Here is a 15,309-nt window from a genome sequence, read left to right as displayed (position 1 = left end):
CTCTTTCTTGATCTCAATCTCAGCAGCTTTTAGCATGCCAAAGAGTTCAGGTAACTCTTTGTTCATGTTCTGCATATTGTAGTTCATCACAAAGTTCTTGTAACTTGGTGGCAGTGATTGAAGGATACGATTAATCCACAGTCTGTTAGGAATCACTATTCCCAAGTCACTGAGTTTCTTCGCATGCCCGGTCATAACGAGCATGTGCTCACTAACGGAGCTGCCTTCTTCCATCATGCAGCTGAAGAAGTGTTTCGATGCTTCATAGCATTCCACGGCCGCATGAGTTTCAAATATAGATTTCAGCTCATTGACCAACTCATGAGGATCGTGGTGCTCAAAACGTTTTTGAAGATCGGCTTCCAGACTGCACAGGATGGCACACTGAACTTGAGAGTACCGAGCTTTCCGAGTCGCGTAAACATTCTTTAGTTCATCGGTTTCAGTTTCTGCAGGAGGGTCACCTAGCGGTGCATCAAGCACATATTGCAGATTTCCGCCAGCGAGGAAGATCCTCACATGACGGAACCAGTCGGTGAAGTTGCTACCGTTGCTCTTAAGCTTTTCTTTCTCTAGGAACTGGTTAAAATTGATTGGGGACGCCATATCTACAACATATATTTGCAATAGTTTAGACTAAGTTTATGACAAATTGAGTTCAAATTTAATTCAACATAATTAAAAATCTAGGTGAACCCACTCAAAACAATATCCCTCGCATTGTCTTAGTGATCACACGAACCAAATCCACCACATCTATGTCCGATCATCACGAGACAAGATGTAATTTCAATGGCGAACACTCAAAGTGTTCATCATATCAATCATATGATTCATGCTCTACCTTTCGGTATCACGTGTTCCGAGACCATGTCTGTACATGCTAGGCTCGTCAAGGCCACCTTAGTATCCGCATGTGCAAAACTGGCTTGCACCCATTGTATGCACTTGTTGATTCTATCACACCCGATCATCACGAGATGCTTCGAAACGACAAGTCTTGGCAACGGTGCTACTAAGGATGAACACTTTATTATCTTGATATTTTAGTGAGGGATCATCTTATAATGCTACCGTCTCGATCTAAGCAAAATAAGATGCATAAAAGGATTAACATCACATGCAGTTCATATGTGATATGATAGGGCCCTTTTATCTTTGCGCCTTTGATCTTCATCTCTAAAGCACGGACATGATCTCCATCATCTTCGGGCATGATCTCCATCATCGTCGGCGTAGCGTCAAGGTCCATGGCGCCGTCTTCATGGTTGTTCACCTCATGTAGCAACTATTACAACTACTTTGAAATACTACTCAACATGAAATTTAAAGACAACCATAAGGTTCCTGCCGGTTCCACAATACAATAATGATCATCTCATACATATTCATCATCACATTATGGCCATATCACATCACCAAACCCTGCAAAAACAAGTTAGACGTCTCTAATTTGGTTTGCATATTTTACGTGGTTTAGGGTTTTCGAGAGAGATCTAATCTACCTACGAACATGAACCACAACGGTGATACTAGTGTTGTCAATAGAAGAGTAAATTGAATCTTCACTATAGTAGGAGAGACAGACACCCGCAAAGCCTCTTATGCAATACAAGTTGCATGTCGAACGAGGAACAAGTCTCATGAACGCGGTCATGTAAAGTTAGTCCGAGCCGCTTCATCCCACTATGCCACAAAGATGCAAAGTACTCAAACTAAAGACAACAAGAGCATCAACGCCCACAAAACCATTGTGTTCTACTCGTGCAACCATCTATGCATAGACACGGATCCGATACCACTGTAGGGATTCGTTGCATAGAAAACAAAAAAAAAATCCTACCGCGAGAACGCAATCCAAGCCAAGATGCAATCTAGAAGACGGGAGCAACGAGGAGATGATCGAGACTCACCCTTGAAGATTTCCTAAGCCTACAAGATGAGGCTCTTGTTGCTGCGGTAGACGATCACTTGCCGCTTGCAAAAGCGCGTAGAAGATCTTGATCACGGTGCCACAATCGGGCAGCACCTCCGTACTCGGTCACACGTTAGGTGTTGATGAAGACGACGTCCTTCTCCCCGTTCCAGCGGGCAACGTAAGTAGTAGCTCCTCCTTGAATCCGGTAGCACGACGGCGTGGTGGCGGTGGCGATGGAGAACTCCGGCGGAGCTTCGCTAAGCGTGCGGGAGAGGTAGAGGAGAGGGGGGCGGCTAGGGTTTGGGAGAGGGGTGGCCGGCCACTAAGGGGGTGCGGCCAAGCTATGGCTTGTGGTGGCCGGCCCCCTCCCCTATGCCCCTCATTATATAGGTGGATCCCCAAGTGTTGGACTACAAGTCTTCGAATAAGACCCCAACACAAGAACCTTCCATGTAGTAGGGAAACCTACCCAAGGTGGGACTCCCACCAAAAGTGGGATTCCCCCCTTCCATGTGGGGGGGTGGCCGGCCCCCTTAGGTGGAGTCCACCTTGGACTCCCCCCTCTAGGGTTGGCCGGCCATGGGGAGGTGGAGTCCCTCCGGGACTCCTCCTTCCTTAGTGATTCCTTCCGGACTTTTCTAGAACCTTCTAGAACCTTCCGTAAAATCACCGGATCATTTTCAAACTTATAAAATGACTTCCTATATATGAATCTTATTCTCCGGACCATTCTGGAACTCCTCGTGATGTCCGGGATCCCATCCGGAACTTCGAACAATACTTCGAACTTCATTCCATATTCAAGTTCTACCAAACATCAAACCTTAAGTGTGTCACCCTACGGTTCGTGAACTATGTGGACATGGTTGAGTACTCTCTCCGACCAATAACCAATAGCGGGATCTGGACATCCATAATGGCTCCCACATATTCAACGATGACTTTAGTGATCGAATGAACAATGCACATATGATACCAATTCCCTTTGTCACGCGATATTTTACTTGTCCGAGGTTTGATCATCGGTATCACTCTATACCTTGTTCAACCTCGTATCCTGACAAGTACTCTTTACTCGTACCGTGGTATGTGGTCTCTTATGAACTTATTCATATGCTTGCAAGACATTAGACGACATTCCACCGAGAGGGCCCAGAGTATATCTATCCGTCATCGGGATGGACAAATCCCACTGTTGATCCATATGCCTCAACTCATACTTTCCGGATACTTAATCCCACCTTTATAACCACCCATTTACGCAGTGGCGTTTGATGTAATCAAAGTACCTTTCCGGTATAAGTGATTTACATGATCTCATGGTCATAAGGACTAGGTAACTATGTATCGAAAGCTTATAGCAAATAACTTAATGACGTGATCTTATGCTACGCTTAATTGGGTGTGTCCATTATATCATTCATACAATGATATAACCTTGTTATTAATAACATCCAATGTTCATGATTATGAAACTAATCATCCATTAATCAACAAGCTAGTTAAGAGGCATACTAGGGACTCTTTGTTGTTTACATATCACACATGTATCAATGTTTCAGTTAATACAATTATAGCATGGTATATAAGCATTCATCATAAACATAAAGATATATAATAACCACTTTTATTATTGCCTCTTGGGCATATCTCCAACACTGGGCAACTTTGGTTGTTGGTCGTGCTGTGGTGATTGGTGGGTGTTGGCTGTGACGCTGTCTAGAGAGTATGTGCCCCGCCTACTCCCCATTTTTGGGTTGAGGTTGGGCAAGGCGAGCTTGTCGTTGTTGTAGGAGTGTGTTGTAAGCCGAAAGACATGTGTGGTGTTGTAGCCATTCTATGGGAAATGCACTTTGGCTCATATGAGCATATGCTCCCATTATGTGAATCCATATTTCAAGGTGTCAAAAAATTCTAAACTAAATTTTTACATGTACATCTAAACATTTTATGTTGGTACACAAGTTTTCAAAAAAAAAACTAAAAACAATTGTGGCTCCTGTAAAAAAGACAAGTTTTGATGCTATAACACGACTACGTACATGATATTTTTTTGTCTTTTTTGTACATGCCATATCAAATGTTGTTTTTCCACGAAAATTTGTGCACTAACGTAGAATGTCACGATGTACACCAACAAATTTATATCCGAATTTTTTAACATTTTTAAATTGTTTTCTAATTATTTTATATAACGAGAGCATTTGCTCCCATGAGCCAAATTGCCACCTCCCCATTCTATGGTGTTTCTTGTTAGTTTAATACAATGGCGTGCACTCCATTGCGTGTTCTCAAAAAAAGAACTTCAGACTTGGACCAAATTGATGGTATGATCTTCACTCATTATCTATGTTTGTAGTCTTATGAGGTGGCTTCGAGTCTTTTTGTACTCCATTTCGAAAGAAAAAAATGTGGCGGACGCAAGCTTTCTTGCTCTTGTCTGCAGTTTTTGGCCATTCCTCGGCAAATGTCCGTGTCAGTTCATCGCGATTGGCGGGCATGTATGCACCAGGCTTTGGAAACTTCAGACTTGGACCAAATTGACAGGACGAAGATAGATGTCACGTTCTAATCACTTGATTCTAGACACAGCACAAGGCGGGCGTGATTGGCCGCAGCTGCGCGCGGCGAAGACCCCAGCACCCAAGTCAAGCGCGCATGCAGAATAGTAGCCGGACACTAACAGTGACATGGCAGGTTGGCAGCTGCTAGCTCCGACGCCGAGCTGCAAACTATATCACCTGGCTCATGCACCACGGTCCTCTATTTGCTATAGTGGGGGTGGCTGGCATGGAGAATCTCCGCTTATTCCCCGTTGTGGGCCTCCTCCTTGCTGCCTTCGGCGTTGCCGTCCTCGGCGCCGGCGACGACGAGCAATTCGTTTACTCCGGCTTCACCGGCTCGAACGCGTCGTTGTCGCTGGACGGCAATGCGGTGGTGACGTCGAGCGGCCTCCTCGAGCTGACCAACGACACGGCCCAGCTCTCTAGCCACGCGGTCCACCGGACGCCCTTACGACTGTGGAGGTCGCCGGGCGGCGTGGTGCGCTCCTTCTCGGCGTCTTTCGTGTTCGGCATCATCCCCCCTCACTCCGATCTGAGCGGCCACGGCATTGTCTTCTTCGTCGGGAAGGACAACTTCTCCACCGCGATGCCTAGCCAGTACCTGGGCCTCCTCAACAGCGAGAACAACGGCAACGCCACCAACAACATCTTCGGCGTGGAGCTCGACACCATCCAGAACAAAGAGTTCGGTGACCCCAACGACAACCACGTTGGCATCGACGTCAACAGTCTCCACTCTATCGCCGTCAAGCCCGCCGGCTACTACGACGACAAGACCGGCGCGTTGCGGGACCTGCTCCTGATCAGCGGCAAGGCCATGCAGGTGTGGGTGGACTACGAGAGCGACTCCACGCAGATCAACGTGTTCCTGGCTCCCCTGAAGAACGGTGCCAAGCCTTCGACGCCCCTGGTGTCAGCCAGGCAAAACCTCTCTGGAGTGCTCGTCGAGCCAGCGTACGCCGGCTTCTCTTCGTCGACGGGGACGGTGGACTCGCGCCACTATCTGCTCGGCTGGAGCTTCGCCATGGACGGCCCTGCCCCCCCGATCGACATCGGCAGCCTGCCGAAGCTGCCGCTGTTCGGCGCCAAGGCACGTACCAAGGTACTACTACTAGGAATCGTTCTGCCGGTAGCCACCGCGGCGTTTGTCCTCGGCGTGGTCGCGGCTGTTATCCTGCTCGTCCGGCGGCGGTCCAAGTACGCGGAGGTGCGGGAGGACTGGGAGTCGGAGTTCGGGCCGCACAGGTTCTCGTACAAGGACCTGTTCCATGCCACGGAAGGGTTCAAGAACAAGACGCTGCTGGGGTTCGGCGGGTTCGGGATGGTGCACAAGGGGGTGCTCCCCAAGTCCAAGCTGGAGGTGGCGGTGAAGAAGGTGTCGCACGACTCGAGGCAGGGCATCAAGGAGTTTATCGCCGAGGTGGTCACCATTGGCCGCCTCCGGCACCGCAACCTCGTGCAGCTGCTCGGCTACTGCCGCCGGAAAGGCGAGCTCCTCCTCGTCTACGACTACATGTCCAACGGCAGCCTCGACAAGTACCTCTACAGCGGCAAGGACATGCCGGCCACGCTAGACTGGGCGCAGAGGTTCCGGATCATCAAGGGCGTCGCGTCGGGCTTGCTGTACATCCACGAGGAGTTCGAGCAGGTGATCATACACCGGGACATCAAGGCCAGCAACGTTCTCCTGGACGCCGACATGAACGGGCGGCTGGGCGACTTCGGCCTCGCCAGGTTGTACGACCACGGCCAAGACCCGCAGACGACGCACGTGGTCGGAACCATGGGGTATCTCGCGCCGGAGCTGGCTCGGACGGGGAAGGCCTCGCCGCTCACCGACGTATTCGCCTTCGGCGCGTTCATTCTCGAGGTGGCCTGCGGCCGGAGGCCCGTGGAGCAGACCATGGATGACGGCCGGCTCATGCTGGTCGACTGGGTGCTCGGGCACTGGCAGAAGGAGTCGCTCCTCGAGGTGGTCGACGCGAGGCTCGGCGGCGACTATGACGCCGACGAGGTGGTCATGGCGCTCAAGCTGGGACTGATGTGCTCGCACCCGTTGCCCGGCGCGAGGCCTGGCATGCGGCAGGTCATGCAGTATCTAGAAGGTGACATGCCGTTCCCCGAGCTGACGCCCACGCAGATGACCTTCAGTATGCTAGCCCTGCTGCAGAGTGAAGGGTTTGACTCGTTCGTCGTGTCCGCTTCGGATCGATCGTCTTCCACGATGCTGACCATGGGCACCACCAGTGGCCTCTCCGGGGGGAGATGATATTGATATTACAACTTGAGTTGTTGATCGGATGTCACCAAGTTATGAACCCTGTTTATTTGAGTAGTACTCTGTTTAAACGAACAAAAAGGTGCATCATGGGAGCAGAAACAAGCTGATCGTTCCCGCTACAGCTGGGCATGGGCAGCCCGGCCCGGACGACCCAGCCCGACCCGGCCCGAAAATCCCGGGCCGGGACGGATCGGGCTTGCACTTCGGGCCGGGTTCGGGCTTGTATTTTGAGCCCGAATGTCGGGCCGGGCCGGGCTCGGGCTTGCAGTTTTCGCACTTTAGGCAGGTTCGGGCCGGGCTTCTCGGGCCGGGCCGGGCTTTTTGCCTGTTCAGGCCGGGTTCGGGCTTAATTTATAGGCCCGACGATCGGGCCGGGCCGGGCTCGGGCTTGGCTTTTTACGTTCGGGCTTGGCCCGAAGCCCGGCCCGGCCCGAGTTTTGCCCAGGTACTTCCCGCTAGAGGAGAGAGAGAGGCGTTCTTCCGTGCACGGGAGGTCCCGTGCACAGATCGACCCTTCATTTGCTTGGAGATTAGGATTTGAGGGATTGGATGGTTAGGTGGGCCGTGGCACCCGCAACTCACAAGAGTTTAAATCCTAGATTTGACACTTTGATATCTCCTATTCAGCAGTGTGTCAGCTCGATTAGGGCTATTACGGCGAATGCAAGAAGATCCTTACTCCCACTGAATTCTGCAAAGAAATACACTTGGACAAGACCTCTGGCCCGGAATCTGAAATTGAATGTCAACGCGGCATACTTCGACGTCGAACACGCTGGTGCATCTGGTGCAATTCTCCGTGATGCCCAAGGAAACTGTGTGGCGGCATCCTCAACATTCATACCGCATGTGAGCTCCGTGGCGATGGCCGAAGCGATGGCAGTTTTGCATGGGCTTAGAATGGTGAACCGCATGGGGTGCAACTCTGTTGAAGTGGAGTCTGACTCAATTGAGGTTATCCAACTTTGCACAGGAGAAGAAAGAATTTGGAATGAGGCAACGGCCATTTATGCTGATATCTTTGAGCAAGCTGCAAATATTGGACATGTGAAGTTTACTCATTGTAGGAGAGAGATTAATACTGTTGCTCATGAAATTGCTAGGAATAGTCTTAATACTAGAATATCCTGTAATTGGGTCGATGAACTCCCTAGCTTTATCATCTCTCCTCTCCTGACAGTACTATGATGTGGAGCAGCAAGTTTCTTACGTACTCTTTTCTTTACCAGGGTACCTACGGGGACTGGAAGATTTTTAATGAGGCGACTTGCTGACTCGGGTTAATATATATTGAATTTCAAAAAAATACAAAATATTCAACGTTTCCGTCGACAGCCAGGCGTCCGTGGTGACTTCGTCAATCTCCAGACCCGTCGATTCAGTTTTTTGGACTCAGTCTCTCGAAACTGCTCATAGAGGTAGGGTGTGCGTGTGTACGTTCATAGGGATGAGTGTATGTATGGATGTGTGAGCGTCTGTGTCTGTACTGGGTTTCACAAAAAAAAAATTGAGGGAATCTGTAGGCTACCCCATAATAGTACTCTTTCCTGTTTAATATATTGATTTAATTTCTTGTATCGAATTTGAAATAGCCATATTTGTTGACATGTATATCCGATTAATACTTCGTTTGAATCTGTATATTTCTTTTCGTTATATCTTTCAAACAAACCGAAAAACGTTTTATTTCGATAAAACTCAAATTTGAATTCTAAAACACATTGAAACAAGATGATACGTAATAAGACTCAATGATACAAGGTGGGGAGAAGCTCAAAAGAACGGAATGCCCCAAAAAAATTCCATAATGGGCGGTTTTGTTATTCAGGAAGTATTACACTGGCCTCTGGATAGCTAGAATGAACACAACCGTACAAAGAGGTACAAATATCTATCATACTGCTGTTCTCGAAAAGTATCGAAAAAATAATAGTAAAACACATCTATGACGAAGGAGGGCCAATCCATAGATCACGCTGCCATTCATGTTGGATAAAATATCCCTGACAATATCTTCCAACCTTGTAGGCACCTCCGTAAAGAGGTCGTGATTCTCCACATGTTGTAGAGGTGACCACAAAGTATAGCTGTGCAACGGGTGATGACCTGCATAAGAGAAGACCACTTATTATTAAAAACCTTTTCAATTCTGCATAATCATAGCGACCAAATAACGGCAATCGCCCAAACATATAGAGATTAAAGTATTAAATAGCTAGCTATCCCGTCGCTATAGCATCTCTATAGTGGATTCACAACACTCCCGCTAAAGATAACCACTTTTAGCGCTAAATAGAATCTCTCGCTAATAGCTTGTTAAATCGCGCTAAAACGCTAAATAGGGCCAAAATAGCGTTATTTCTCCGTTAAGCTTAAATATTTTAAAATTTAAATTTAAAAGTTATACCTACTTATGTAATATGTATTTATGCACTACTTTTATTATTACAATCATCATGATTGTTGAGTACAAGTTTGTATTATTGAATTTCATGTCATATTTATAAATAATATGAATATTTGGTGCTTTTTTTTAGAAGTTTTCTTGTTTTGTAGAAAAACGCTAAACAACTTAGCTCCGTTATAGATTCCGTAGCGCCTAGAAACTAACTCCGCTGAGAAGCGTAGTCCGCTATTTTAAACTTTGATAGATATACTAATAACTAGTTGTTGTCAGGGTAGTGTCAATGTATATTGGAGGATGTCAGTTTGCGGAAGGAACACTTGGTGCAAATTTATTGTGTGTAGTGATGCCTTATCCACAGAATTTCGAGGTGTAGAAAATGACATTGTTTGACCAGAGGTGATGGGGAGACAAGTCCTTATATTTCTTTCCAAACAAAAGTAACATTGTGTTTTGGTTTTGGTGGATAAAACATACTCGTATATTTCTGACGTCCATCTTGTTGCAGTCAGCCCAACTAAATGAGTCTCTGTGTTAATTAATTTGAGATATTGCTTACAATTGATTTCAGAAAGTACTGGTATTAGTATACAACAAAGCAAAATACACTTTGGAATTTCTTTTTAAATTATTTAAGATGCGTAGGACGACTGATTGGTGAATTTATAAGGTTTGTATATGAGATGCAGTTAATAGTTTCAATATGCTATGTTGATTTCAGTACATTTGCTAACTTAACTTCTACACGGAAACATTAGGTAAGAGTCTATCATGCATAGTCCGACACCGTACGGTAGATCATTTTAAGCGACTACAAGCAGAAAACTTTTCTTTTTTAAAACGTATTCCCTCATATCCGTAATAAATGCCGGGAATTTAGTACAAAGTTTGGAGGGAGTAACAACAGGGATCACTTGAGCCCCCAGAGCCAAAAATCTCCACTCATATAGTTGGTTGAGATATTTCTTGGCTTATATGGTGTGTTTTGCTTCTTCTTTACTACTACGGCTGCATAATAAGCTAACAACATATCGGATATAAAGAGAGCACACTAACATCATAATATTGCTGGTATAGTAAGAGTTTTACTGTGTTTTTTCGAAGATGTTCAGGAATCTCTCTGGGTTCCTGTATATCGATAACTACCACAAAACATCAGAATCTGATTTCAAGACATATTGCTGGTATAGTCAGAGTTTTACTTTGTTTTTCCGAAAATGTTCAGGAATCTCTCTGAGTTCCTGTATATCTGACTATTGTTTACTATAGTCAGATACCCCAAAACATCAGAATCTGGTTCTGGTACCATGTTCTATTCCAAATATCTGAAAACTTAGCGTTCCACAGCGGCACAGACATCTCAGCACTGCTTCGAAAAAATCGGAAGCAAGAATCTGTTAACATAGATTACATTTCTCTCTCAGAAAACAAGCCAGGCATAAATGAGAAACTATACTGAACCTTGCGTTGAAACCTTTAACCATTTTATATCATAATAAATGAAATGCTTAAAGGGCCTAAACCAGCAGGTGAATCATAAGCCGCTTTCAACCAGAAAAAGGCTGCAAGTAATGATAGGATCTTGCAGCACAGGGTTATGTAATTTCCTTATTTTTCTGCAGGTTCGTAGCCTCCGGCACTTCTATCTCCACATCTCCACAAGTTGTGTCAAGCAAAGCTTCAGCGCCTTAACAGGAATTAATTAGAACAATAACAGGAGAGGGATAAGCGTGATGCAGATGATGGACAAGGTTGCAACTATCGCTCCACGATCGAAGGCCTTCCTAACACTTCCGGCCCCACTGAAATGCTGGAACGCGAGATAAGCTGCAATCATCAATGACAATATTACCGAGTCTTGAGTCCCCCTGTCACAAGATAACACAAGTTATGTTAGAAATCATTCATCCAACTGGCACGCACTGTGTGGTATACAAAAACGTTAACCGCAACTCTACACGTCAGAACTCTGAAGTTCTTCAGATGTAAGTACAATCTCTCGTATACCTCAAGTTCATAAACTGGCGAGGAGCTATGCTAACGAACAGCATCGTCGACAACGGAAGCTCCAGTTCACCTGCAATTTTACAAATGCAGATAGTATGGCAAAGTCATGCATCTAGACTTTTTCAAACCGGTGCTGGCGAAAGCCAATCAGAGTATCATCAAAAAAACATGATAACAAATGGGTATGCCTAACAAATTCCTAACGAAAAGTTCCCTGTAGCTGGAGAAAGGAACTGTAAAATAATATCTGCATCAGTAACTTTGTTACTCTACTCCTATACCTGGAATGAAGTACAGGAGACGCAGAAGAAGCCCAAGAAATGCGGTCCATTGACCATAGTCACCTCTGAAAATGAACGTTGATATCACAAATTAAGCTCGTCTCAGCAGATAGTACGATACAACAAATGCGCAACGGCGCAAGTGAAAAACTCTGATTCTTATTTTCTTCCAAATGCTGGCACCTTACTTGATCCATGTGATGACTTCAGAAGGTGCTTGTAGAGCAACGAAAGGGACAAGGAAGGATTTGTGCACGGATGTGCCCTTAGCAAGCATCAATAAACTGCACAGGACGAAAACAACACATCCCGTCTTAGAATCAGATCTGTACAGTCTACAGATTGCAGTAACTTATAACTTATTTCTGTTCACAAACAGATAGACTCGTGTAATTACAACTGGTAATGAACATGTAGGCGTGCACATAGAAAGGAATGCTAAGGTTGGCTTCATTTCAGTACTCACGCGGCGGCCCCGACGGACACCCACTGCATAGTCTCGGCGCTGACGTGCGCCGACGCGCAGCACACGGCGGCGTCTCCCCGGCGGCGCCACCACGCGCCCGACGGTCGAGGCGCGGCTCCCCTGCAGATCGCCAGAAAACCCATGATGAGTCCGCAAGTCTAGTCTTCTTGTGATCCAACCAAATTAAACCCCCCGGCGATGCGAGCTATGCGGCGTTTTGTTGGCGAGCTACTCGACGCAGATGAAAGCCGTGCGCGCGACACATAGTAGTACAACTCGATAGGACCTAACCTGAGCGCGCGTGGCGGCCGTAACGACGCAACCGGCGTAATGGCTGCAGCGACGGCATTGCTGCAGCGGGCTCTCGGGTTCAGTTGCCGGCGGCGTAGCGTGGGGGGCTGCGCCGACGGCGGGACGGCGAGGCGGAGGGAGATGGACATTTCGGAGGTGGATTAGATGGGTGCCCGTGGATGATTGGAGGTCACACTGTACACCCTGCTCAACCTAGACTAGCCGCGATGAATGAATTCGGTAGTGATCCGTGCTCGGCGGGGCGCTGGTTGCTCTGTAGAGGCAACGTGGCGACTGCCGAGGCTTTGCCGCGCGTTGCCAAATGCTCGCTCAGCACACTGACCAGTGACCAGTGACAGTGAGGCCTTCACGGCTCGGTTGAGCTGAACCGCGTGGGCGGTGGACTGGTGCGGCCTCACGGGCTGTGGGCTTCTGTGTGGGCCTTGTTATCTATTATTGATGGTTAGTGTTTTTTTCTTACACAGGATGTAACTCGAAGGACCTGGAAACTGCATTAAATAGGAGCCGCAGGATTACATGACACATAGAGGACCTCAAAGGAAAATGAAATTACAGCATAGCCCTGTACTTTTGAAACAAGTACCCTCAAAAGAATTTTGAAAACGCCATTGGGTCCTTCTCGACCGACAACGAAGAGCTTGCCACCACGGCCACCCACGCTGTCACCGGGGACGACACCACTTGGGACAGTGCAGGTGATGAATGGCATGACGCAACTACGGAAGATCCTCTCATCTGGCACACCGATAGGGAGGTAGCACATGTCGGTGCCAACGTTCAAAGCGGCCACCCTTCAGCCATGAGAGTCGGCGATAGGATTACTTCAGGCCATCGGTGAGTGCCGCTGAGGATGAGCTCCTAGAGATCTCTTGTTTGCAGTTTCAGGAAGATCCCGCTCCCCAGATGTGCAGTGAAGTACACGTCCTCGAACCGTTTCATGCCCATCAACACGATGGCCAGCTGAAGAAATACATGGACCTGCCCACTCTAGTTCGCCGCAGCGCTTATTGAAGACGACCTAGCCAGCTCCACCTCCAAAATCCAACCTCCGCCACTGGCGAAGAAGGTCTCCAGCCACCACCCGGTACTGCGAAGAAGCACCAGGAGAACCAATGCGATGATGGAGTTTAATTGAGTTGCGGGGCGATGATGCAACCTCCCCGCAAGCTGACACCAACCCCATTTGTCCTCGTGGGTTGTAGAGTTCGTGTTAACATATACTCCATCCGTTTTCTTTTAATTGACTGTGATATAGCATAAAGTTGTAGTAAATCAGAGTTACTTAATAGGGAACTGAGTGAATACTGATATGCATATGAATGATGATATCCCAGTTTTACAGTTATAAATTCCACACCAAGATTAAAGTAGCAAGCAATCAAGTTAAAATAAGAGAGTAGATAACTCAAATTGTAGATCATTTTTGTTTGGAACTCACTCAATTAAGTTGTTGTACAGGTCAAGTGGCGCATAAACAATGCCGCTCCAACCAACTAGTGCATGGCATGTGAAGAGATCGATGGGTGATCAGATGGCGCTGCAAGAGCGAGACCCATTCCAGCAGCAGCAGCAGCGAGCGACAAGCCGAAAATTCCCTGGGCACATGCATGCCGGAAAAGCTCCGCCGCATAAAACAAAGGCTGCTCGCAGAGTTAACTGGCTCCCAGTCCATGTTTCTTTAGTTATGATGATACAGTCAAGCTGGCTGCAAACTGTTTTTCGTGGCGGCAAGCTATTGTTTTAAATCGTTGTGCCATCGATCTCAAGTTTTCAACAATCAAGCTTGCATGGACCTAAGCAAACCTAGCTTGCTTGCTGGTCCTCGTCTTTGTTTGCCTAAACAATGGTGGCTTGGGAAGACTTTGCTAGTATAGTAGTTGCTCAACCGTCGGCGGATAAGCTACCGAAGCACACCTACACAGATATAAAATCCATGGAAAACTGTATGTTGGCGTTGATCTCGGCTGTGCAGCAAAATTAGCTAACGACCGACACTTTAGGATGTGCCCGCTGACTTCACCACCACCACACCACGAAGAAGTGGAAGAACTCGTACGAGGCACGATCGATGTACGCGGATCGCGTGCGACATGTCGCCCACATCTGGGCTCTGGCTCGCCTGTTATCGGCCGATGCACACAGACAGAGAGACACACCTCTATTCTATTCTATTCGACGCGTGTTGGAAATCCATTTCGTGATTTCCGTCGGTCGGCGCTTAAACAAACTACGCGGCGTTCGGCACTGCGGCCGGCAGTTGGGCGACTTCCGCAATCCATGGCCAACACATTTTCCATAACGGAAACGGGGGAAAAAGAACGCGCAGGGAGATACAACGTTGTCACCATGGTGGCAGTTGTCACTATTCCGATACCCGATTTTAGGATACCTACCATTGTCAATCGATACTTATGTAATGATATGTATCTTACTTATACCCTGATATGTATCGTAATATCTTTAGTATCCCGATACAAAAACGATACCATAGCTCCCACGCGACCACGCATGTACTCAAAAATATGGACACAACGGTATCGCAAGTTGAAGAGTAAAAGTTAGTTAATTTGTAGTCTCAAAGCAAACTATGGCACAAAATAAACCCTGCCAAAATTATTTTGGAAACCAACCTCTTTTGGTAGCGTTAGTCACCAGGGCGCTATTAGCGCTAGATCGATCCAAATGGCAGCGCTCCAACCATCATCTTTGGGCTAGATGGGGCGCCGCGTTGCCACATTGGTGGGAGGGTAGCGCAACGATGACAAGCTCTATTTGAGGGGTTATTTTTTAAAATAATTTGAATGGCATTTATTTTGTGACATAGTTTGGTCCAAGGGTTATTTTTGTTCATTTTCAACATACACGTCCAGCTGATTCGCAACAAAATTAAGGATACGCGTCCAGGTCGAGGACCAGGTCGTGATTTGTGTGCCTCCACATCACGATAAACCATGTGAACCAGCTGCTGAACATGCGTGTTCACGGGGGTCGTAATACTGCTCCTATGCAAGTGATTATCCGTCCTGGATTTTGCTAACTGCCACTAGCAATGCTCTTTCCAGGCGATGATGATTAG

General features: G+C 47.2%; 2 protein-coding genes across 2 annotated transcripts; one reads left to right on the top strand and one right to left on the bottom strand.

The window, feature by feature from the left end:
* The first annotated feature begins 4,615 nt into the window (after positions 1-4,615).
* On the top strand, positions 4,616-6,879 carry LOC127343219 (L-type lectin-domain containing receptor kinase SIT2-like). The gene has a single exon (XM_051369336.2). The coding sequence runs from the start codon at positions 4,667-4,669 to the stop codon at positions 6,749-6,751; it is 2,085 nt and encodes a 694-aa protein (XP_051225296.1). The 5' UTR covers positions 4,616-4,666; the 3' UTR covers positions 6,752-6,879.
* Positions 6,880-10,527: 3,648 nt separating this feature from the next.
* Positions 10,528-12,508, bottom strand: LOC127338518 (cold-regulated 413 inner membrane protein 1, chloroplastic). Its single transcript, XM_051364599.1, has 6 exons — positions 12,213-12,508; positions 11,922-12,041; positions 11,644-11,739; positions 11,456-11,520; positions 11,175-11,244; positions 10,528-11,035 (listed from the first exon to the last, which is right to left on the bottom strand). Exons 1-6 carry the CDS (start codon positions 12,359-12,361, stop codon positions 10,870-10,872), a joined length of 666 nt encoding a protein of 221 aa, XP_051220559.1. The 5' UTR covers positions 12,362-12,508; the 3' UTR covers positions 10,528-10,869.
* Positions 12,509-15,309: the final 2,801 nt, after the last annotated feature.

The sequence above is a fragment of the Lolium perenne genome, chromosome 3, assembly GCF_019359855.2.
Source record: "Lolium perenne isolate Kyuss_39 chromosome 3, Kyuss_2.0, whole genome shotgun sequence".
Taxonomy (NCBI): domain Eukaryota; kingdom Viridiplantae; phylum Streptophyta; class Magnoliopsida; order Poales; family Poaceae; genus Lolium; species Lolium perenne.
This window is presented reverse-complemented; position numbering and strand designations above follow the sequence as displayed.

What these genes read in the sequence shown, in the direction of transcription:
- LOC127343219 (XM_051369336.2), top strand. Translation starts at nt 4,667, where the DNA reads ATGCACCACGGTCCTCTATTTGCTATAGTGGGGGTGGCTGGCATGGAG.
- LOC127338518 (XM_051364599.1), bottom strand. Translation starts at nt 12,361, where the DNA reads ATGTCCATCTCCCTCCGCCTCGCCGTCCCGCCGTCGGCGCAGCCCCCC. An exon ending in GAAGTCATCACATGGATCAA is followed by an intron (nt 11,521 to 11,643) that starts GTAAGGTGCCAG and finishes GTTCATTTTCAG; the next exon opens with AGGTGACTATGGTCAATGGA. An exon ending in TCTCCTGTACTTCATTCCAG is followed by an intron (nt 11,245 to 11,455) that starts GTATAGGAGTAG and finishes GTAAAATTGCAG; the next exon opens with GTGAACTGGAGCTTCCGTTG.